The following is a 25,730-nucleotide window of genomic DNA, read 5'->3' on the forward strand; positions in this document are numbered from 1 at the left end:
AAAAGGGGGGCACACTCCAGGCTCACACAGGTGTTCCTCTGCTCTGTGAGTTTCCTGAAAACCCAATCTGACAGGCTAACCCAATAAAATGATCAACAAGCCAGATCTTTTGAATGCTGTGGACAAATCACACTGTCCACAAGAAACAGCAGCAGAGAAATATTCTGAAATCACAAATGGAATCTGCTATCAAAAAACTGCAACTGAGTGCTCAGGCTGTGAAAGACCAAACTGAAGAACTGAGAAGCCAGAAATGGACAGCTGGGCTGAGAGTTCTGCTGAATCTTTGCAACAAAGACAAAGAAATCATGACCCAGGATCCTCCTGAAAGTAGTACCTATCTTCATACATTTGGGAAAGCAAGCAGGTCTCACAGTGCATAAACAACTACAACTTTCCACACCAGGGCAATGAACGCCTCAACAAGACCTACTTATTACTTGCCCTCTTCATTAGCAAAGCCATTGTCATCAACAACTCTTGCGACTCTTGACTGTATTTTATCTGTATCTTATTCCTATAACAGGAGTCTCTTAAAGAATCTTTGTGCATATAGAGATTTGTGATGACAAGGACTGCCACCATGCAAGCCAACTCCTGTGGCTACTGGCCAAGAAATGCTTGCCCTGAGAGGGCTGCTACAAATAGCCCTGCCATCCCTGCAGCTTTAAAGGTTACCTCGTCTTTTTCCTCTTGCCTGCGGCGTTCCTCTGCTTCAAACGCGAGCTTCACTTGGATCTCCTGAGCAATCTCGCAGTCCTGTCGTTCCCTAGAAGGTAAGGAGACAAGGATTAAAGGCAGCTGAATCCACAAGCATCAGTCAGCCTGCAGAAAGGGATAAAAGCTAAAAAAAAAATCCTCCTGATTTACACAAAAGAATTATAACTCAGTTTTAGTGCAGAGCTTATGAATCCTCACCAGGGACCAGGACTCCCTGTACTTCCTGCTGGCCAAATTTAGAAAACACTTCCCAAAAGATTCACAGAGGATAAAGTAAAAGAAAATAGATTCACTGGGAATTTGCTAAGAAAGGAGGTAGGTATCACAAAACAGGGCAGGCCAAGGTAGCACTTAGGAGTCTGCAAACAGCTTAATTCTGCTGAGTTTTTGTACATGTGGTATCAAAGGAGGGGTTCAGGGGTACAGTTAATGCAGGTAGTGGGAAGTGGTTTTCATGTGAAAGTCAAGAAGAAGAAAGTGCAGGAATGCAGTACATAGGCTGAGTGGAGGCTGGAAGTGGCAGTTTAGTAATGAATGAGAAATGCAGCTGAGGTGGGATGAGACACAAAAGCGGAACCAGTGCCAAGAGGCAAGGGATTGACATGCGTCAAAAAGAGGGGGGAGGGAGCCATCGCCACAGTGCCAGTGCGGATGCGGGAATACAAGATTGCATTAACTGGAGAGAGATACCAGAGTAACTCAGAGAGGAGTGTTCCAGCTGTGCAGACACATCCAGAAAGCTGTATTTCAGGGGCATCATACAGAAGGCATCTGCAAGAACACAGTACCATACTCAGCCATGTGCTCTGATGTCCAGCAAACCAGCTGGAACAACAGCCAAGGATTCCTTAGGGCAACTCAGAAAAGGGCTGTGGGATTTGAGAAGAAAGATTAAAAGCTGTCTGCTTCAGCACTGTTGAAACTGAGCTAACGACTAGTTCTAAACAGGTCTGAAAAATCAATCCCTGCAATTGCAACTGCTGAAAGGCAATGCATTGAAGGAGCCAAGAATGGGAACAGCAACAGGCAGACCCTGCTTTATTAGCATACAATCTTTTGAAGAATACACTGACAATAATCAGACAGGTGATGGGAAGACTATCAAGAGCATATTATGGAAGGCAAGTAATAATTCAAGAGAAGCAGGTTAACCTGTGTCAAAATTGTGCTGTGTGGGATGGAGCAAGTAGTTCTAGGATTGAACAAGGATCTGGGCAGAAATGACCTAGTAAACTTGGAGGTAAAGGACTGGAAGATAGTCTAGAATATGAGCAGAGGAAGTTGAAATAGTTTTAAGTGCAAACAAGCACTTTAGGTTGTAAAATCAAGAAATGTTGGCACAGCTGGAAATCAAGAAATGTTGGCATGGCTGGAGCAGTCAGTGGCACCACAGAGCCTTCTTTTACTGAAAGTGAAGAATGAAGCTGAAAAGAGTGGATATGTGCCATAGGGTGGGGAGGAAGGACATTGCAACAAGAGGCTTTAGACAATAAATGTCACCAATAAATAACTCATCTGTCATAAAGAACAAAAAGGTACATGCAATAGGAGGGAAAAGAAGCTTTTTCATTTCTGTCCACTGCTCCTTGAAAGCAGACCTGCAATCAGGCTGGAGTTATCAATGGATCAAACATCTTATTACATCAGTTTCTTTCATCCAGGTAATGAAACCTGGTATTTTTTGTGTGAGACTGCATGTGTTTTATTTGACTCGTGGGAGAGACCTGTTCAAAGGCACAAGAGTTCACATAGCAGCAATTCTGGTTCTTGAACCTGCCTTATAAAAAGGGACCTTGGCGAACCTGGCACAAGCAGAAAACCACAGCCCCCAGCAAAACAATAGCTGAATAAGCAAATCCTAGGCTGCCAGTGGGTCTGACAGTGGATTCCTTATGACCACAGTCTCTGAGGACATGAATCCAGGAAGAAACTAAGTTAGAAAGGTCAGACACATCAAGGCATTGCATGTCTCCAGTTCCCCTGGCACCTGTGAGCAGAGCTAAAGTGCCAAGTTCATCAGCACAGACTGACCTGCTAGATGTTTAAAATACACCTTATTACAGACAAACAGGACAGAGAAAATAGTTAATCATCTTTCAGAGCCAAGGCAACAAGGTCATTGCCTCTCCATTCGCAGCAAAGAACAGTAGAAGTAATGCAAACGCAAAAGCATTTTCCTGTTCCTCATGACACACATCTTGGAACACACTGTATCAATTTCTAAGAACTGAACAGCAACAGAGGATTAAATTTTGGGGTTTACTGTTCAACAGTAATGAAATACTGAAACTCGATTAGTTAATCAACATAAGGTAGTGTTTTAACTTGAGTGAGAATAAGAAAATAGGTTAAACAACTTTGACAGCTTCTTCTTGTCCTTGAGTTTCTTTCGTGCAAGTTCAAGTGCCCATCACACCCCAGAAATCAGCTAGAACAATGTAAACATTACCACTCCTGAACATCCCACCTATGTGTCCTTCTTTCCTGGGCTGCCAGGAGTGTTAAAAGTGTTGGGAAAATTCTACATCAGTTTGTAAAAAGGAGAAAAACAACAGAATCATGTGATCAGAAAGGTCCCTCCCATCCACACTGATTGTAGCTACTAGTTGTTGCCAGATGAAGCAAAAAAACCAAACAAAACAAGGAAATTTTTAAGGGAACTGTTCAAATGAATTATCTTACATTAATACAAGAGAATCATTACAGCACTGGGAGCAAAACAGGGAAAAGACATTTTCACGCTATTTTTAGTCATCTTGCTACTATGCTTAGCAGTATGCAGGCTGCTCAGCTAGATGTGAGAGATGCTTTTAAAGAATCATGAAAATAAGGGTTACTACTCGGATGCTTCCCTGCATTCTTAAAAAGAAAAAAGTTATTTCTATTCTCTAATTTATCTTCACAAAGTCTTTCTGAGAGAGTTGAGGATTTGAAAGGCAGAAGAAAGCCCATAAATTTGAAAAGCTTTTTTATGTTTCCTGTTTATCAAGACCACCTAGTTCTTCTCCCTTACTCCTCCTATCACTTTGCAGTATCAACCTGACCTGCACAATACAGAAGGCAACAACAGCAAAGATTATTCTATTGACAGAACATGCTACTCTTGAACAAGCAGGAGTGGGAACGTACAAATGATTAAGGAAAAAAAAAGATCCATTATAAAAGGATGCCTCCAACTTCTTTTACTATTCTTGCAGAAGGGCTCATGCTTTCAGGGGCTGAATTGCTGCTGACGCTGTATTTTGCATTAGCAATTCTGTCTGTGCCTTTACTCAAAAAGTTCGTAAATCCCATTTACAGAGTCCTACAACAAAAAAGCATTTGTGCTCCCAGTAAGTAACAAAGAGGAATCACCTCTGCCACACAAATTTATTTTCTTTGTTGTGATTTGCACTCTCACATCTCTAATTGGTTATAAAGACAAAACTATTGACAGAAACCACAGACTTGAGAGCTGCCTCAGTGTCCTGTGAACATTGAAAACAGTGGCTGATCTGTCACGCCCCAGCTTCAAAGCTTTTATGAGCCACTGCTTTGAAGGCAGTCCTGCACCTCGCACATCTGCAACACAGAGCTCTTCTGCTTCATAGCTGTCCCTGCCAGATGAGCCACCCAGGCTTTGTGATCCACCACCAACTGTACCTGGTGGGTGGTATCCCAGAGCACAACACAAGCTGGGGGGCAGCACAGCCGCTGGGAGAGAGATGCATCCTGACTTGCAGACCCTGCATTTGCAGGGACTCCCATCCTGCTACCTCTTACCAGTAGGATCTGGCTGAGCCCTGTCACACAAATCATTTGTTACATCTCATGCATTGCAAATCCACTCTGGATTGGAAAGAACAGTTTGTTTTGCCCTGCACTGCCATGTTTCATTTCTACATCAGTTTCACATCTGAGAGCCATGGCATAAAGAAAGCCAAACCACAGGCCACAGGGTTAGATGTGGTGTGTGGGCACTAAGCAAACCTGCAGAGCCAACTGGATCACTCATTAAACACCCTCTCACAGCTGCTGCAGAAATGAGGGACTGCAAGAGAAGGCCTGTCCCCAACACCCATCCCCACCAAGTGACCGTGGGGCAGCAGTTCCCCTTCCCAGGGCACTTCACAATGAACATCTGCAAGCACAAGGATGGACTTTCAGCTTTCAGTGCAGCAGGACACCAAAGAGCATCGTACCCAGCTCCTCAAAAGCGCTCCTCAGGCACAGTACAAACATGCCAATAATCTCCAATTTCCACATGAAAGAGAATTTACTGTAACACTGTGTATTTCTGTGGCACAATTCCTTCATTCTCAGACATTAGTCAGGCACAAGGTCCACAAAAGTGGCCAATTTACTCCATTTTGCCAACAAGAAGTACAATGCAAAGGCCCCTTCTCATGGACAGGCAATAGAATGTAAGCCAGGATGGGTCCTAGAACCACCTACTCCCACACTTCTCATTACTCTGTGCCAGAGCCTAGTATCAATACTTTTACAGCAATGGACAGCAAAAGGCTGATGAACCTGGACCCCATGTACCCTCAAATCAAAGCAGCTGATTTCAGTGCTTTGACCAAATGGGACTAGCATTGCCATTTCAACAGCTCCATCACAAACTCACAGGTCTTTCTGGTGTTTCTTGATTTGAGCACGTGCTTTCATATCCTCTTCTTCTTGCAGTTGCTTGGCCATCTGCAAGTCATGTTGCACCAGACGATTACGCTGAACATTTGTGGCCAAGTGATGTTCAACTGGAAATAAACACAGACAAGAACCTTCAAACCAGGCTCCACAACTTCACTATATGAACAAGATAAACCAAGTGGGAGGGAGATTCCAGGCCAGAGAGGAAGACAGATCTTGGCAGGGGAACACCAAGCAGTATCACTAAAGGTGGGAAAGTCCTGAACTGAAATTACACTAACAGCTTGAGACTGACTTGTTTTAGCACTGAGGGGGCTGTATACATGTCTCTGTTACCAAAACAAGATCTGCATATCTTAACACATACAGGTTTATAGAGAATGTTTTTAGGCTTTGAATTTTCATTTTCTGACCATGGGAAATCACCCTAAGTGAATGAAGTGGGTCTGGAAGGGACCACCAGAGGCCAGTGAGGATGAGCTGAACCTAAGGCACTTCTGATGGATGCTTCCCTAATTTTTCTCAAGAACCTCTAGAGAAGAAAACTCCTCTCACTCCCAGCACAGTCGGTTCCAAAAGTCACTACCTTTATATTTAGCAACAGGGCAACTGAGTACTACAGTGAGTCCTTTACCATACATGGATATTGCCTGCAAGAAAAAATGGCTACGTGAGCTGCAGCAGAGAGTCATCTGTAATTCAGTGGTCTCAGGTTCCAGCACCAAGGGCACAAGCAGCTTCATCCTTTGTGGAGCAGCTGAAATGGCATTAGCACCCAGTACTGGTAGATACCAAGTTGGTGAGAAGCTGATTAGAGAGACCACCACATCTGAAACCACAATGTAAAAAAACTCAAAGTAATAGATAAGCATATAAAAAAAATCTTTAAAAAAAAAAGGACCAGTCACTTTGAAGTTCCTGTACTTTTTTATTCCTTTTTAAACCCTTCTAGGGTACAGCTGCCCTACCTCAAAATGTCTGAAAAGGAAGCCTCCTTTCAAAAGGCAAACACTGGCAATTCTGAAATAAGTAAACAAACAGACCTCTTCTGGTTGTACTTCAGGTCAGCCTATAAAACTTGAAGCTTTCAGATTTGCTAGTCATTTCTAAAAACCTTGCACAGCAACAAAACCTCAAGTGCACTCCTACATGCAATTTTATCATAACTGGCATAAACAATCTCAACTCTAAAGGAGAGCACAAAACTGAAACATGAAATGCAACTATCTCTAGGGTACAATGTGAGCTGAAGCAGAAGGCAGTGTAGTGTTACAGGATAGTGAAGACAGCAATAATAAACTGTATTTCAGTATAAAGAATAAACATTAAATATATGCAGGAAGCACTTAGCAAAATCAAATAATGCCAGGTATCTGCAAGGACGAGTTTGCTTCAGTTTGTTCTAAACATCATTGCTACTTACTCTCTTGTTCCTGTAAATTATGGGCCAAGGTATGATCTTCCAGAATAGCAAAGTCTCGACACACTAAACGGGGAAACAAATTAAAGAGAATTAGAATCAGTAAAAAAAATATCAAAGAAAGCATCAAAAGAGCTATAGAAGTTAGGGGAACATAAATACATACAGACTTCTGACACACTTTCTACCAGCCAAGGTCTGGACTTGTGTTTTGACCCTCTCCTGCATTCACGTCTAGTTTAGCACACACTTATTTCTTTGTCTCCGTTGGTATTAAAAGCCCTCTCCACTCTCCCCTCCACTTCAAGGACAGAACTACCCATACCACCACCATGGATCAGACCTTGTCTACAAACGTGTATTCCATTCAAATTTATACCAAAGCCCATACTGACTGCATTCAACTAAAACCAAGGGCAAGTGTTTGTGCTTACTGTGACTTTCTTTGGCAGATTAAAGGGTCAGAGAAGAGTATTTTCAGCGCACAAAGGTCACAAGGCGCATTGCTACCCCCCTGGCATTGGGCAGACTGAGCTCCATAGCTCTCCGTGCAAGGCATTTCTAACAGTTCAGGCATAATTTTATAGTTGTTTCTTGTGAGTTTCATTGACTTTTTAAGTGTGGATGCTGGATTTGTACCTAGAACCCAGAGATGGGTTCAACCACAGTGTTATGGGCAAGGAGTACAGCTTCTTAAAAAGATGCTGAAAATGACCTAGAGAAACAAAACTGGAAAAGGACAAACTACCCTTAGCACCAGTCTGAAAGAAGCAGATTTTTGCCAATGCCTATCACTTTCGCACTTGAACTTTCAAAGAAATGCTCTGCCCACACTGAAGAAAAACACCAGTGTATATTTTTAACTTGTGACAGGCAGTGGGACAATAAAACACAAGTCACATACATACTGGGACAGGGACAGACACACAGCATCTGGTTCACCCTGTTGGAGGTAGGTACACAGCAGCTTCTCCGTGAACTAAGGACAATCTGTGCTCCCAGTCTGCAGGATGGGTCCCCATTTCACACATTATTTCTGCCTGCTTCAAGGGGAGTTTAAGACAGTGGCACTGAAAAATTTATACTGGAGAGGTCTGACACTTATTTTTCTCGCAATATGACAAGCTAAGAAGCCTAACAGGACCTGAGAGGGGAATATCTCCCACTTGAAACACAGAGTCACAAAGCAGAGAACTACAAGGTGCTTCTGAAGCTGCAGTGGGAAATTCAAACCCCTGCTGCTGCACTCCACGGGCAAAACCTCTGGGAAAGACCAAGATTTCTCCTTAGCAGAGTACAGGCACAGCCTAGAAGATAAAACAAAAATAACTCCAAAACCCCCAGAATGTATCAAAAGTACAAGGGGAATTTACGAGGATTCTGTTTAAGAAAGGGTTCAGAGTCAGAAAAGATAAAATATTTCCATCACTGTGAAGGGTGGAAAAAACAAGGAAATGAAAAGGGTAGCCATGTTTTCCTGAGCCACAAGCCTTCCCTCTTCTCACAGACACACAATTCCGCTAGAGTAACATCAAGACATGCCTCTGCACCAGGTTTTTCCACAAAATATCATGAAGTTGTGTGTACTAAGAGGTCAGATGAATATCTTATCATATTCAAAAGAAGTTTTGGTTGAGTCCTTATTTATTGGAGGGTGTTTTAAAGATGACAAAAGCTCCTAACAGCCAGAGCAGCACTTCAGGGAAGGACAGTGACAAGCGGCAGGGTGGAGATGAGGACAGGGATTACGGTTACATGATCCTGAACTGGCTCAATGTAAGCATGCGCTCATTTCAGGATTGTGTAATTAAGGTTTTGTTTTTGTCTTTTTTTTTAATTGCAACTTTTTTAGATTAGAAAAGACTATATGAAACACTAAATAGCACTAAAATGCTTCCAAGTGGTCATTTGCGTACAAAGAAAGAAACACTGCCTTCAGCCACAGATCTGAAAAAGCCATAGCTGAGTTTCAGGCAGCAGTGCTATTCACAGGCGACAAACCCAAGGTGCTTGGCAGTCATAAACACATTGTTATGGGATAGGGCAAGGGAATCTTGGCCACAAAGACTTGATTTCCGTGGTCCCTAATACTACTTCAGCTTTCTAGAATGATTGAGGAACAACCAACTTCTGCTTACAAGTAGCATCTGGCCTGCTGGAAGGGGATATCCACATTAGAGGTTTGAGCCCTACTATTAATTGGGAGCTGAGCAGACACCTCAACAGAGAGCTACAGTCCACCCAAATCTAGGGCTGTGCTATTACCATTATGTATTCAGGAAGCAGCATTTGCTCTTGACCATTAGACAAAAAAAACACACCAAGAGAGAAAGGGAGGGAAGTGTTATTTTTAACTGCAATAGGTCTCTGACAAAATCCACTGCACAGCTGCCTGAACAGCTGTACTAGCAAGACAAGGCAGGCAGCACAGGAGCAAGTATGATAATTTCAGAGCTACACTTTTTTTTTTGTATGAAGATCACTGCTGTAAGAAATGCTTATAAGACTGCATTCCAGCCCTTCTCAACTAATTTCTGCCCAGGTTCATACTTTGCCCTGATCCCTGTGGCATTGGAGAGCTCTGTCTTGTCATTCACGCTGCTGATGGTGCTGGCAGACTTTTGCTCCATCCTCCCCACAGAGGCACACATGCATATGAGGATGTTAGGCCTTTCTTTTACTCCATTCTACCCACACCCAGATATACTTCTCTATTTGTTTGGGAAAAACCATGTTGACAGATGATGCTTGTTGAGAAGGTGAGAGGGCTGTGGTAGGACACTGCTGCTTATCTTTTGACAGTCTTGTACAACCCCAGGAAAGTCCGATATCCTCTGCTAAGCTTTATTCCTACAATACAGCAATGATTGTAGAATCTTATTGGATTGATGGGCCACTATAAAATTCCTAAAGAAAGCATGGACTCAAAATAAAAGGGTCAAGTCCATATATTGTTGTGTTGCATAGATGGGCCTGCTCCTTGTAGCTGATCCTCCAAAGATCTACTGGAAGTAATCCATGGTTCTCCAAACAAGCAAAATAAACTCCGCAGATACTGAATTCTTACAGACTACAGCTGAAAGTTGCTGGATGTCTACAGACATAAAGCAGGGACCAAGGTTCCTTTTCAGGTTGTTTTGGAGCTCAGTGCCTGGGCCATGAAGTACACACAGGCCCAGGTACCACCTTACCTGGTGCAATCCCCAGCTCCGGAAACCAAAGGCACCAAGCTCAGATCCAGTGCCAACTCCAACATGGCCACGCAGCACCCAGACCTGAGGCCGTGCCCAGACACCACCTGTCTGGTCTCCACATCCAGTAACATAACAAGTAGGGGACAATGCACTGGGATGAGCCCCCAAGTAGCAGGGCTTAGACATTAATACAGGGACTGGGTCTAAAAGCAGTGATATTAACCCATCAAGATCCAGTACAGGGAGAGGGAAATTTGACAGTTACCAATGATATGCACACTGGAAGCTCCCAAGTGTCTGGGCTCCCCAGTGCCTCCATTTCACAGAGGGCACAGCAAGGAGCACACTGGTAGGGTAGCAGCAAGCCTTGGGTTTGCTCACACATTTTCATTTATTTATGCACTGCTGAAGAAGCCATTTGGCTGCACACACACTCCTGTCAAGCTGCTCTTACAAACCCAAATGGACGGGTTGAGCACACAGCCCTCTCTTTGTGCTGCTGTAGCTGCTGGCAGGGCAGACAGCACAAGAAGACCTTTCGTCACTGTCAGAAACTTGGCCAGGCTAGCTGACTACAAACTCATCTGAGCACATTATTCCCAAGTCCCATTAGCCTGAGAACAACATGTAAAGGAAGATGAGAACATCCTATTACAAACACAACGAAGCACTGTCAAACAGCCAAGTGGCAAGAGATGGGGACACCTGCAACTCCCTAGCAAATCTGGGGGTGATGGCAGTGCAGAGCACTCAAGAATAGACCCAGCACCCATGGCACAGAGTCAAGCATGACAGCAGCTGCAAGTGAGGCCAAGGAAACCAACCCTCCTGTCCTTGAAGATGCATATCCAACAATGAGGCAACTATTAAATAACTGGAAATGTGGACCAGCCAGGCATGGTCTGAAATGAAGTTTCATCACCACTACTCCTCAACCCCTGCCCAGTCTCAGAATGGCTCCAGCACACTCATTACTAGGCATTATGTGCACTGGGTTTGTGCTCAGAAATTGGATGGCCCCAAACACAACAGACACAATTACTCCTTTCCAAGAAGCTTTACATTTGAGGAAAGAAATCTATTTCATTACTCCCTACTGTATGCCTAAAAAACGGAAGGTAGGTTATAAAGTTACTTTCGCTGTTGCAAATCAACTTCACTTGCCACTCAGGGCTCTGGCTGGAAGCCATGAGGCAGTCAAGCAAGCAGCAGGGGTGCAATCAGAGCAGCTACAAGTGGCATGTCCAGTGAAGCAGGAAACATTCACAACAGGTTTACCATAGTTTGATTAAGCCAATCTGCCTTGGTGCGTCAGGGAGCAGACCTGGAATACCTGCTTCAGCCACATCTGTCAATAAAAGAAATGCCAGTCCAGGAATCCCAGCTGTTGCTACAGCCAGCAGAGGTGCCAGCAAGGGAGAATGAAGACAGAAGAATAAACCTTCGCAACAGTGGTGGGATCCAAAATTCATGATGTGGCATGGAAGAGGGAGCTCGCTTGCTGGATCCTCAAGAGCCTTTCTGCAAGCTCCAAGCACAGGTCTCCTCTGGCAGCTCACTCCGAAAATAAGCCTTTCCGTGCATGAGCGCATCTGACGCTCTTGCAAGCACAGCTGCAAGCCCTGCCTTTATGGCAGAGATAAGAAAGTTCTCAGGTATAGAATTTGCAAAATTTCATTTAATAACTGTGTCCTTTTTATATTCTGCCACCTGCTCACTATCTTTTTCCAGTGTTATCTCAGCTCCATAGCTCAGCATTTCTAACACCAAACTGCTTCAAACAGAGTGAGGTAACCACAATAGAGAAGCAAAGGCAGCCTTAGATGTTGTTAGTGATACTCAGGTGTGTGACAAAGAGGTAGTAAGTAGGCAACAACCAGGAATGCGTAGTGTGGAACATGCACTGTCTCAACAAGAGGTTAAACCCCATTGCCTTCTCAAGTAAGGCTCACAGCAAAACACCTCCCTCACTTCTGCCTGAATTCTTAGACCATGTTTTGACATCCACTGCCAGGCCCGAGAGTCCCCTTGGTTCATGTGGCCCATAAAATGTGCTCTGGGACACCAGCCAGTTCATGACCCACGGACCACAGAATGCATGTTCCAAGCATTTCCTTTTGGGTCTTAAAAAACATCTCTTGCTCCCTACCCCCTCCACCCCCAACATTTTCCCATCAGCATTGTGCGCTGGATAATTCACAAAATAAAATATAAGGTGTGACTCATGCTTACTTTAGAGCATCTGCAGTTTTTTAATCCTGTTCTGAAGATCAGGAAGGAGAGGAAAGACAAAAGTAATAGGAAAAAAACAGTTTCATCACTAAAAAGATCACTTTTAGGGCCTACAGAGCTGACAAATTCAGTGGCAAGCAGCATATGCAGTCTTTTGCAAGCCAGTAGTCGCAGGAGGATGCTGAGTTGTGAAGATTCCTCCAGATTAGAAGGCAAGCTGGGACCTCTTACACACTTACCAGTAGGGACTGGCCAGGCCACTCTGAGCCAGGTAGGCCTCCAAGATCTGCAGACTGTTTCCTTGAAACAAAGCCAACATGACTGAGCAGCCACCCAGCTGAAGCTGAGGGGCTACCCTGAGGGCAGCTTCCAGATAAAACATGCAACTGGGGCATTTCCTTCCCAGCACCAGTAAAAGCTGCTCTGTGAGATATATGGCCCAACCTTAGCTTTCCCATTTCTGCCCTGCCTCTCCCATTGCACCAGGAGATACCTGAGCTCCTGCTACCACATGAGGTGCTGACAGAGGCTGGCCAAGACATGTCTCCTCTGCTGCAGTTACACAGACGACATTCCTAGGACTTTATTCACCAAGCTCCATCAGTGCCAAGGACATCGGAAAATTCAAGCAGGAAGAAGGTAGATCCCAGACAGAGGGCAGGTCTGGGCAGCCTGAGAAAAGGAACCATTTCTGCCTCTGTCACAGCACCACGGCATTACATGTAACTGGGAGCTGTGAGTTAGCAAAAGGAGACTGAATGACTCCATGGGGAACCAGATGAGGGGTCTCAGACTAATTCTTAACAGTGCAAACACACAAAAGAAAAAAAAGAAAAAAATCAGCAAACCACCATGGTTTTTTTACTATCAGTCTTGGCCTGGAAGCTAAGAACATCTTGGGATTTGGGAAGGAGGTTATCCTCTCTGCTCTAAGCTAAATGCCTTGAGGTCAAGGCCATGAGATTTTTGTGCTTTGTCTGCACTGTTCTCCAATAATAAGCTCTCACCTGCCCAACAACACTTCAAAAAGGAAGACTGCATGGCATTTGGAATCAAATCCTCAGACACTGATTCTATTTTATTAACCTGACTTGAAACAGAAATAATAGCATACTCTAAATGCCTTCTCCTATGCTGCTAGCTTGGCACTCTCACTTCTGTAAAGAAGCCTGCACACTGTACCATAGAGCTGTCCTCAAACAGAGGGCATCCGATGAACACCTCAAAGCAGAAGGTGATGTGCTTGCTCAGTATAAACAGGAAGACAGATACTCAGGATAGTGAAAAAATAGCACAAGGCACCTCGGAAGGTTATTCTAGAGCATGCCCAAGTCACAAAATTTGATAAAATTTATCATTTCACTTTTAGAGAGAAGACTGACATCTTTTTCATCACTGGATAATTCCACCCTACCTACTTTCATCTGCAATGTGTCTAAATAAGATCAACTCTTCTTACTTTCAAAGATTAAAATACAATCTATAGGTCAAGAATGTTAAAGACTATGTCTGTGACTTCCAGAAGAAAATGCTGAGTACTAGCACTTCAATCATAGATTACTTTGGGTTGAAAAAGACCTTTAAGTCATAAACTATAACTTGGCACTGCCAAGCCCACCACTAAAGCATAATCCTCAGTGCGTCATCTACACCTCTTTTGAATACCTCCAAGGACGGTGACCCAGCTACTTCCCTAAGGAGCCTGTTCCAATGAGTTGCCACCCCTCTACTGAAGATATTTTTCCTAATATCCAACCTAAACCTCCCCTGACACAACTTGAGGCCAATTCTGTAAGTCCTATCACTTGGGAGAACAGGCCAACCCTCACCTGGCTACAACCTCCTTTCAGGTAGTTGTAGAGAGCAATTAAGCCCTCCACAAGCCTCCTTTTCTCCAGGTTAAACACCCCCACCTCCCTCAGCCACTCCTCATAAGACTTGTGCTCCAGATCCTTCACCAGCTTTGCTGCACTTCTCTGGACACGCTCGAGCACCTCAATGTCCTTTTTGTAGTGAGGGATCCAAAGCTGAGCACAGGACTCGAGGTGGGGCTTCACCAGTGTCCAATCCAGGTTGACAGTCCTGCTGCACACAGTACTGCAGATACAAGCCAGGATGCCATTTGCCTTCTTGGCCACCTGGGCACATGCTGGCTCATATTTAGACAGCTGCTAACCAGAACCCTCAGGTCCTTTTCTGCTGAGCAGCTTTCCAGCCACTCTGCTCCAGGACTGTTCAAGTTGGAACATACAGACATGTCTGAAAATGGCATTGAGTCATAAGGAGTACTGGTACCTATGCTTCAAAAATTCATCCCTTTCAGCCATGTCCTGTTGGGTCCCCAGATAAAGAGTACTCTGAGTCACTAGAATTTTCTAATACCCCTAAGTCCTATAGCCAACATGGCTGCTACAGATGCTCTTTCTATTATAGGAGCCCTACGCATACAGTATTTTGCCATTTTAAAGCATAAAGCAGGTAGGTAAGACAACATATGTTAATGTCTGCAAGTCATTACCTGCCAGGCTCAGAACACTCATCTCTGTAGAAATTTCTTGAGTGCCCCAGTGTCCATCAGGCTCTACAGGACTGCCTACACCCAAAAGATCACCAGTGAGCTCAGCCATTGATTGTAGTGTGGACCCACCAGTAACACCCAAGTCAACAGGTACTAAAACCCCAAGGTAGATATACTTGTCAGGGAAGGCTTGGCTAGTTTGACACCACAGCCAAATAGCAGACCTCAGGCAGCCAGACACTTCACTCAATATCCAAGACGTAACTGGGTCTGTGTATGGAAGTCATTAATCTCAATAATTAATGAGAACAAAAGTTGCTTGTGTAGTTCTTCAGCATTTGACACAGCTTCAGTTGGCTCAGCTAATACCACATGTACAAAATGAAAAACCAACAACAGAGACAAGTTTTCCTAGAAGTCAATTTTAACCACTGACTCCCAACCATGGACCACAGCAAAACAAACAGCATTTGCCTCCAACAGCTGTGTTTTACCCTCTCTTTGCCCAAAGGCAAACTACCGCACACATCACTGGAGAGCAGGGCAGGAGTTGCCTTCACTGGGAGTGATCAAAATCCCTCTTACACACATCCCCATGAGCACCATTGTAGCTGTAAATCATGCTAGGGATCAGCTAGGGATCTTACAACACTGTCCTTTTCTGGAGGGTTCTTTTGTTTCTTTTGCAGACAGGACATCATGGTAGTTTTAGCTTTAAGCCCAACACTACTCATTTAAATTGGCATGTGGGGGGGGAAGAAAAACAGTTTCCTTTCCTGCACAACTCAAAACAGCCACCCACTCAGAAAACTGCTCGAGCATGGAGCTTGCCTCTCAATAGATTTGCACTATATACACTTCCCTTACCCCACACCCATCTCCAGCAGTGAGTGATCACTGTACTTTGCTTTGACCTGTTTAATTCAGCTTATATTTCAGTATTTTAGGCAATTTTACACTACATAACTTAGAAGGACACACTGAATTTCCCAAATAGGCAAAACTTTTGTTCTCTGATAAATGCACACCTAAACATCTTGTTCAATTCAGTAGTTTCTCTGCAAAGAGATGGCAAGCCAACTTTGTGGTTAAGGATGGCTTCAGGAGACATGGCACTCAGGGTCACATGGATTTCACCAGCATTTCTAAACCCTCAATTTGAGGCTGTGCTGAGTAACACCACAGCAGCTTTAGAGAAGCAGGCAGGCAGACAGGACCAAAGATAATACAGTGTGTCAGCTCTCCCAGCTTAATCCTAAAAGATAATGTAGCAAAATAGAGCAGAGACAGGATATAGAACAGAGCTCTCAACGCCCCTCAGGTACAACTTCATGCCCTGATTCAGTTTAGTGACAGCTTGCAAAAAGGCTGACTGATGGAAACCTCACACCCACACGGAGGGTGCCAAGCACCAAAAAAAGGTTCAAGTTTCTCTCAAAGGCCCACAGTGTGGTTTTACACAACAGTGACCTGCAGTTGTAGGGAGGAACAAGAATCTCTGGAGAAAACAAGCAGAAGCAAGACTGCCTCAGAGATGCCACTTTATTTTCAGCCTTTGGGTGACTACAGCCAATCCTGACACTGATCCAAGGCTTGTAGCTCAACCAGAGCTGCAGCTGGAAGGACAGACCACAGTACCAGTTCACATGTGAACAAGCCAGGTTTCATTCATCCAGATCAGACACCAAGAGAAGGAAAGGAAGGGAAGATCATGCAAGATGGGCCTCTGGGCAGCCTCCTGGTCATGCTGGAAACCCAGCCCAGCTGCTGCATTTGAAACCGGAGGTACTCAAACTGATTCTACAATCAGCTATGATTCTTGCTGAGATTCCTATCAGCTTCCTTTTCCCTAGAAAGGTGGCTGCTAGGATGCAAAGAAGGACTCCTGTCTGCTACCCATTCAGCTGCTGCCAGCATTGCAAATCTGCTCTGCAAGAACAAGCTTCCTCTACCTAACCAACTGAGGATGCTCTACTTCGTTTCAAAACCCCTTTTCTTTGCTCCACCACCTCCTCATGGGAACCCTCTCCTATCCCTCACTGCTTCCTGTATTTTTCTCCAGGTTTATTAGTCAGCTCTGGGGAACACAAAGTACCAAAGCTGTCCCCAGATCAGTTAAAGCTCCATATCCATCTTCAAAAGTCACGAACTGGTAAAGTCGCCGCACCACCATGACATGTTCCCTTTCCTGTCACAGCCTTGGGTTGGCACACCACCATTAGCACAACTACAGATTTAAAACAGTGGAATACAAGGGTAAGAATAAGTTCCTGGCATCTGAGGCCTGATGGACAGGGAGGCAGAAGTCCTGATGCAAACTGCTTTGTGGTATGTGAGCCCGCAGCTCACATGCATTGCAAAGCATGAGGAAGAAGCAGGCTGGCAGCCTTTTCTCCTCTCTGAGAGCACAAAATGAGCCCCAGGACAGTGAGAGTAAATTTTTTTTGCTTTGGGAACTACATAACTTTCAGGTGATATTGCATGCTCATAGCTGCTTCAAAAGAGAAAAAAAAATAAAATAATAAAAAGAATAATAAAAATTTTTAAAACCCACCAATTAAAATCAGGACCAAACAAGTTCACCAGTTACACGGCCAGAGCTGATGCTGTGGGCAATGGCAATAGCTTGGAAAACAAAGTACCACTGAGCACTGAGCTGGAGACAAACCCACTTTTTCCACTTTGTATCAGAGATGTGTGGAATACAGGCAGGGCTATGCGCAGCCCTAGCCAAGGACACAGTCCTTCCAGTGCTGCAAATAAGGCCAGGAGAGCCCAGCCTCTTCCCAACACCAACTTCCTTCGGAAACCTGGCGCCAACCAGATAGCCTGCAGGAGAGCACAGTCCTGTGAACGGCAGTGCTCTCTGCCTGCACAAAAACAGCCAACACCCTGGTGGCTTGGAAAATTCCCAGACCTTTCCCCCGCTGTCTTCCACACCTCACCCAGCCCCCAGCAGCACTGCCAAGGGCTTCAGGAGGCACTGGTGAATTTAGGACAGAAATCCTCCCTGTCCCACTAGCTGGCACTCCAATAATAAAAACTAGCATCAGAACAGAGGGAGAAGACATTTCTTTCCACCAGGATGCCACAAGTCATGTTTGCCCTATCTGTCACAGACATACATGAGAAGCTCAGGTGCTTTTGCAATGCAGAGCCCTTCTGCTGTGCAGAGATGAGGAAGCTTTCCATTCACACCAGGGAAGGCTGCTCCGAGCCAGGCCAGAACTACCCCAATCCATACGTCAGGTCACTGGCAACAGTCCCTCCTCAAGGAACATTCCCAGCCAGGGTAAACTCCAACTTCTTGTCCTGCCTGGATGTAAAGACTAGAACCTACAGATATCATAACTTTTGGAGAAGTTTCTGCTAAAACAAATTAAAATCCCCATCTCTCACTGCCAGGAAATACTCCTATTTGCGTAAACTTCCTTCCTCCCTTATGTCCCATTACTTCTCTGGTCAGTCCTGTCAGCATCCTTATGGTATGTCTGTGTCTCAGTGCTTTCAGATATTTGATCATTTATGTCCTTTTCCCTCTGTCATCACTTACTGAACAGCATGTATTGAGCCCACAGAACATTTCCTCTTAGAGCTGAATCCTCCAGCCACAAAGTCCTGGTTCAAGAAAAGGGCTCAGAAATGAATGAACGAAAATGCACACAGGAACTGCATTTCACCGCACACAGTTTGTTACACCTCCTTTGAAAAGAGAAGTGAAGAAGAGTGACTCACAAATCCACTTTGACTTTCTGTCCTGAAGAGCACTTAGCACAGGGTGGAGCTATCAAGAGCCGACAGACCAAACTCCTACCAACTCAGGCTTGAGACAAAAAGATCTCACAATTTTTATTTGGCTGACAGAGCGTTGTGGTGGTGGCACCGTGGGTTGGTGTGCAATTAAAATAATCACCAGTTCAGCTTCTGAAATCTGACACAAAATCCTTGGGCAGGGGCAGAAGGGCTGTGCCAGGCTCTGAGCAGGCTTTGATCTACACATTTCTCCTCAGGGAAAGTAACACTTCTGGCAAGATTAATTCACAGAGTGCCTGGGGTTACAGGGTAAAATTTATGAGAGCACACAGGCCCAAAGTGATCCCCTTTCTTTAAGGCAAAAGTTCACAACTGCCCTACCCTGCATCTCATACATACAGAGTGACATTTCACTCTCCTGCTCTTTCCAGCCATGGCCATGCAGCACTCACTCAGCAAGTAGCTTTTCCAATACTGAGAAAGAAAACAGCGTGAAGGCCCAAGTTTCTACTTTTTGAAAAGGAAAATGAAGTGTCAAGGGACTTCCACAAAGTCCTATATGCATCCCATGGAAAAGCCAGCACTGTAAGGTGAACAGAGGGTGTACCTGACACATGGCAGCCTCCAAGGAGACAGCAGCTTTCCCAGTGGAAATGTCCAGCAAATACGCTCTTTGCCCCCTGCAATGCAACCCACCAGCAACAAAATGGCAACTATTTCTATCACCTTTTTGAAGAACAACAAAAGGACAAGCCAGCAGTGAGTGCCATGCCAGAAAACAGACTTAAAGCTTCTCAAGTTTTAAGGCAGTTTTACCAAAAGACCAGCCTTCCTCCCCACTCCTACAGCCTTCAAACCAGCACTATGCAGGCAAAGCAGTGAGTTTTTTCCCAAAAAAGTGGGAAGCCAGCCATCTGGGGACACTGAGAAGGGGGACAAGGAAGCAGGCAGGGAACTTGTTGCTTTGTCCTGTAGATCACCACATTCATGGGAACTGGATGACTCTGATCAAGAAAAAGAAAGCTTATTCCAGCAAAACCTAAGTTTTCACACAGCCCCAACATATATCCCACTGTTTCTCCAAGGAGGGTTTTCAACTTGTGCCAGAGAGAGCACTACTGGCCTCTCTTGCTCCTTGTAGCAACCATGCCAGCTCCTGCCTGGCAAGTATGTGCCCTCTGGTCTTCCATAGCCACAGGAAATTAAAGATTAAACAGAGGCCGTGGTCACAGCAAACACTGCTCAGCTGGGATCATTTTACTCAGAGAGCAGCAGTGGGTGATGGATGATGTCCTAGTAGTATCACAAATGGGAGAAAACCCCTCACTGCATCCCCTTAACTCCAGGAATCAGTGCAAAATAGGCTGTGTTCCCCTTTTATTCTAGTTCAAAAATTTATCAGGAGCTAAGGAAACATCTCTGCAAAAAGCATCAACAGGAGTCTGGAAGCTTAACTCTGCCAAAGACTGTTTTTTGAGCAATCTTTTTGCCTCAGTACAACCTCCACAGAAGCTCGCAGAGGACAAGTGTGAAGGATTTTGGAACGGGAGGAGGCAGACCTGCTTGCTCAGTTGCCTTTCAGTGCCAAGAGCATGAAACATGCTAATCCTGCCCACCTCTGCCAAGCCCTGCAGACCCAGAACCACTGAATGCATAACAGAACTTTCACTCAGCTTTAACCAGAAGTGAAATAAGTACCACAGCCTCAGCCACTGAATTCATGCATACTGGAAAAACAGACCTCCTATTACCCAGAAGAGCTGGACATGAACCGGTGACCTGCATGTTCCATCACTCTCTGCCTCCCCCTTGCCCTGAAGACAATGATCTTGCCTGAATTTTTCAGAGCCCTTCTACAAAGAAGTCACAAAGCAGAAAATCATGATGCTGCAAGAAAAAAATCCCTACTGGAGCCAAAGGGCATGGGGCAGGTGGCTTTGCAATAACCTAGCTGACACTCAGCTGCTCTCAAAATTGTTGCCCTGATTATACTAATCCAGTTAAAGGCCAAGGCTACGCTCACATGAATACAGCTGACAGCTCATCCCTCAAAACCATTCCCCTGAAAAACCCTTAAGCAGAATCCCCCTCATCAGACACTGTGCCAGCCATCAACACTTCTGGACTCCCACCTTCAACAGACATCAAATTTCTCTTGTCCACTGTCATGTTGCTGAGCACCAAAGGCCCCAACATAAGCCAATAAGCTCAGTCTGTTCTATGGGAGCCTGATACATTTCAGTCGAGAGCTGATCTCCCTCCCCAGTTATTTGGAATGTCAGCAGCCAGGAGGTTTTTATTGCAGGAGTCTCAGCACAGGTCATGTTAAGTTGCAGAGGTCACCAGGAAGGTCCGTAGTTGGGGGGAAGAGAGATTGATGCTAACAGAAAACTTTTATTCAATTTATGCTAAGGCAAAAGAGAATCAGCCAGGCTGCCTTCACTGGAGAATGCCTTGTCAAGACAGAAAACATTCAAGCCCTTCCTGTTTCCCCAAGGTTGCAGTCAGAGCTGCATCTTTTACTACCACGTCTGGGGAAACTGGCCTCTCGGGCAGCAGACAACAACCAGCAGCATTTGAATGTATAGCTCTGGAGCTTCCAAAAGACAAATCAGACACTCAACAAAGAGTAGAAACCACAGTATGAGCACTTTTGCTGTGCCTCTCCAAGCACAGGTGCCACAATCAGCCTTTGTGAAGGCTGGGGCTCCAGACAGCAGTTGGCAGGGTCAGTTCTAATGACTGGCACAGGCATACTGTCTTTTAATGTCTTTGTAGTACTACTAAAATTCAATAAAAACACTTTAAACACTGCAAATTTCCACAGTTCTACAGAGCTGCACACTGCTGAGGCAGAGTTCAGGGTCCTCCCTCCCCTTCTCTCCTTACAGAGGACTCAAACTGGCAGGAAGATGAGGAGCCCCTGGTGAGGATGTCCAGCCCTGGGTTTTTCCTGCAGCTACTAACAACTGATGGCTCTCAGAGATTGCAATGGATGAGGGTCTAAGCCGCAGTCCTAGCAGAGAGGTATGCCCTTCACAGAGCTGTTGCCACACACTTCAGCCCTTCGGAAAGGCAACAACACAAGACAAGATCACAGCTACATCCTCCAAAGAGGAGCAAGGTTTGCGCAGCTCCAAAGTGCCTCCCCAGAAACACCTCCCATGCAGCCAGGAAGGCCACTCAGGTCCAAGACCTCATTTACAACAAACAGCCAAAGAAAGCTTTAGCACTCAAATTTAGCTGTTAGCAATGCATCAGACAAGAGATGAGAGGCAGTTAGAGATCAAGCAGAATCGAAGACAGTTTATTGTATTTGCTTTAGAAGTAAGTAATTAAAATAATATTTCTAGGAATTTTTTTAACACCAAAAGGCTCACAAATGAGACTTCTGGTAAAAATGAGCTACACACATCAAGACGAGCGATCTTCTAAGGTAGGTCAAAAAAGCAAAGGGTGTTTTGCGAAAAGAGAATAGACACTTGGGAGGTGAACAGAAATGCAGGCAGAGAAACTCAGACCACAGACTGCAACTAAAACCAAAACCTTCAGCAAATAACTTACAAGAGGTTTATTGACCACAATGGTCACAACATCTACTACCACCAATGGAAAAATAGTTCTATAACACCAGGCTGGGGCAGCAAGGTCTAACTTATACTAGGAAAAGTGTGCTTTGAGGCTGTATTTTAAACCAGTAAATCCCAGTTCACAAAATGAACTGAACCAGCCAAAGCAGTTTTCACTGGCAAAATGTCATCTATATCAGGCCTTCAGCTGATATAAATGCTTTCAGAGATAAGAAAGGAAAGTAAACAAAAGAAGCAAGACTTCTTGCAGCACCTAGCTACAGCTATCAGATTTTCACTACCATTGATGCACTGAAATGATCTCACTTTTTCAGAAGAGTTTTTTGAGACCACTCCAGAAGAGGAGAATGACGCTGTCTCGCAGCAGTCCCAGCTACCTTCAGACAGGGAGAACCTGGACACAACACCTCTCCTCCTCCTCAAGGAGAGCTGGCGAAGAACAAAGTACTCAAACTGAAATGCTGTTCTTCATTGTTAATGAATGACTAAGCCGACCTTTACCCCAAACAAGGAAAGGGAATGTTTTTTCCAGAAGGATCAACAGCGATTTCTCTATCAGGAACAATAAATATTTCCCTAGGTGTGGAAAGTAATGCATTTCTTTCCTTGGCTGGCATTAACACAGAGAATGAAATGACCTAATCCAAAGCATAGCTTAGTTTCAGCACTTTCCAAAATAAAAACAAGTGATGCCATTGAACTGCGTGACACATGCCTGAGACTTTGCAAAACATGGCTCAAGCCTCATCTACTTTGCACGTTGGAGCTGCTCTGGGATGCTACTTTAATCCCACTGCTATCATGTAACATCAAATCGTTGTAATAGGACACTCTAGAAGTTTAATCCACACTATACCATAAATGCAAGTTTACCATGGACTGGTTGAGTTACATTGCAACCCTGTAAATATACTTGCACTCAGCATGTAAAAGACCTTATCTACATCCAGTTAGTTCAATTCAAAAATTAATAAAGATAAATCAAATCAAGGCTACCTAAATTCTGAATATGAGCGTCCACACAGGGATTTAATTCACTTTAATCAACCCACTGGAAAGGTTAATTGTATTCATTTTCTTGAGTAACCATATGTGGACAGATTCTAAGGATGAGCTCTTGACCACACTAAAATTACCAATAACAGCTTCGCTAATGACTTAATAGGACCAGCATTAATCCCTAAAACTTCAACTTTTCTTCCAGTAGCATTGAGTGAAGCATTGAAGGATGACAAGAGGTCAAAAGGAACCCCTAGATGCCTGCACGGACATATGTTTTCTACTTTTGACCAGCTGAATCATCAAATTCACACTTGCTATTTTGTAAGAATTGAAAGTTGAAAAAATAAAAAATAAAAAAATACCAGTGGCAAGGGAAACAAGTTTAAGGAATTTTGATTGTTTTTAGGTAGGCATGCAGCGCTCTCTATTACTAGAGTGTAAAGCTAAACTAACTTGATTATAAGAGCGCTTCTACTGGTTTATATCACAAATCACTGTCAGAAAGAACAAAGTATCTCGTACAAAGCTTTTTAAACCCAAAGCAGCTCCAGGGCACGTTTAATTGAGCTCAAAGGCACACGTGTGTGGCAGACACCCTGCTAACAGGGAAGCCAAGGCCAGCCTGGCCCAGCAGACGATGAATCCGTGCTCTGAGCACAGGCCAAGCCTGCGGGACCCCCGAAAGCGAGGGGTCTGCTCCCCGCCCCGCGCCCGGGGGTGTCTGCGGCTGCTTGAAGCTTCAGAGCTCGATACAGGGCAGTCTTCATAAAGCCCTGCAGGTTTCAGTATTTATAACTGGAGTCTCAACATCACCAGCCTCTCTCAAATATTTCTGTGGGTATTCACAATTCAGCTCCTATTTTTTCAACGCCCCGAGCAGAGCCTCCAGACACGGCCGAGCCATAACTGCGAGGGGCATCTCTGCACGTCCATCCCCCGCAGGGTCTCCCGGCTGTCCCACTCCCCGTGGGAGCGCAGCCCTGCCCGGAGCCCCAGCCTGGCTGCCCGGGCGCGGCGCGGGGAGCGCGGCAGAGGCGCCAGCGGCGGCCTCGGCACAAACAAAGGGCTGCGCCCTCCCCCAGCGCCGCTCCTCGCCTTCTCCCAGGGGGAAGCGGCGCTTCCCATCCGCTCCTCGCCGCTCACACGGGGAGGGGAGTCGGGAGCGGGGCCAGGCTCTCAGTCCAGCGAGCGCCGCCGCTTCCCTGCCGGCCCCACCTCGCCTCCCCTCCCCTCCTGCGATCCGCACGGCCCCGCACACCCCGCACGGGGCACCGGGACGTCCCCGTCAGTCCCGCGGAGCCCCGCGCAGCCCAGGGGTGCAGCGGCCGGAGCGCCCCGTCCCCTCCCGCTGACCGGAGCCACGGGAGCGCCCCGGCGCTTGGCTATTGTAAAGCATTTTAAAAAACCCCAAACCAAAACAAAAAAAACCCCAAACCCAGAAGCAAACGTTTCTCCGCTACCTTGCCCCAATTTGCCCCCCGTGCCGTCTAGCGTCCCCGTCCTCGTCCCCGCCCCGCCGCCCCCGGGGTGACCCGCACCTTCCTTGACTCCGGGCAGTTTGGAGTGGTCGATGCCGATGCCGGCCATGGCTCGCCCCCCGCCCGGCGAGGGCAGCGCCGCGGCGGTGCCGCCCGCGCCCGCACCACAAACTTGGGAGCGGATGGAGCGGGAGCGGATGGAGCCGGCGCGGCCGGGCCGTACGGCGCGGGAGAGCGGACAGAAAGCGCCGGGCGGGGCGGAGCGGGGCCGCCTCACCGCCCCTCGACCCCTTCCGGGGAGGCGGGCGGGGGCGTCCCGGGCTGCTTCCCCCTCCCTTTCGCCAGCGGGGCTCGGGCAAGAGCTCGGCGGGACGGGGAGCCTTCGAAAGCGTTTATTTTACTTTTCTGTTTTTTTCCCTTTTTCCCCCTTTTTTTGGCTGCTTTGAGGAGGAGTATGGACATCCCCTCCTAATGCTGGGACGCCTTGTCAGATCGCTCGGGCAGCTCGGGTTCCCCGGCGCTTTCCGGTGCCGGATCCGGCTGCCTGTGCTCCTTCATCCCCATCCCAAAGCCATCCCACCCCCGTGCTCGCTGCTGTCCCGGCCGCCTGGGAAACGCAGTCGTGTCCTGGTCGAGCCTCAGAGGCAACTGCTCAGCGAGGTCACGGCCCCCGCAGCTCGTCTCTCAGGGCAGGGGTGGGGAGTTCGTCTGTTGGGACGGGCACCTTTCGATCAGGGCAGTGCAGGCGAGAGATTCGTGGTCAAGGAGCACTTTGAGAGGCCTTTTAAACCCCGCCTAGTGCTCTGCCCCGCACAGGTTACTGCCAGCTTTCCGCACAGACGAGGAGGACTCACAACTGCAGCCCACATTTGTCTGCCAGCAGCAGAGCAACAGCATGAGATGTTGTCCCATGGGCAAAGGGAAGGATATAAGAGGAAGAGGATTTGGGGTTTAGGGATGTCTGAGCTGCTCTGGGCTGTGCTCAGCCCAACCAATCACTCATGTCAGCTGTTTAGTGCTTTGGTCATAACTGTGTAACTGAGGACTATTCAAACGGAAGATGGTCAGCATTGGTGACCTCCAGGTTCTATTCTAATGGCCCATGGCCCCTGCACCGCTGGTGAGTAGGGGGATACAGGGGCTGAGCCCATTTCCTGCTCCAGCTCTCTGACGATCCAGGAAACTCTTGGA

The 25,730-nt window shown here is 46.1% G+C and overlaps 1 protein-coding gene across 4 annotated transcripts in view; it reads right to left on the reverse strand.

The window, feature by feature from the left end:
* The window catches only part of CCDC50 (coiled-coil domain containing 50), a 42,767-nt gene extending 17,999 nt beyond the window's left edge, over positions 1–24,768 (reverse strand). For 2 of the 4 annotated variants that reach the window (XM_071565945.1, XM_071565941.1), the window contains exons 1-4: positions 24,522–24,768; positions 6,776–6,838; positions 5,330–5,459; positions 679–769 (exon numbers count right to left, since the gene is read on the reverse strand). In XM_071565945.1, the coding sequence (XP_071422046.1) occupies positions 679–769; positions 5,330–5,459; positions 6,776–6,838; positions 24,522–24,648 (411 nt within the window). In that variant the 5' untranslated portion in view covers positions 24,649–24,768. Of the gene's footprint in view, positions 1–678; positions 770–5,329; positions 5,460–6,775; positions 6,839–22,365; positions 22,386–24,521 lie in introns of those variants that run through there. The other 2 variants (XM_071565943.1, XM_071565944.1) reach the window with 2 other exon arrangements.
* Between the last annotated feature and the right edge of the window lie 962 nt (positions 24,769–25,730).

The sequence above is a fragment of the Pithys albifrons genome, chromosome 11 (genome assembly GCF_047495875.1).
Source record: "Pithys albifrons albifrons isolate INPA30051 chromosome 11, PitAlb_v1, whole genome shotgun sequence".
NCBI lineage: Eukaryota > Metazoa > Chordata > Aves > Passeriformes > Thamnophilidae > Pithys > Pithys albifrons.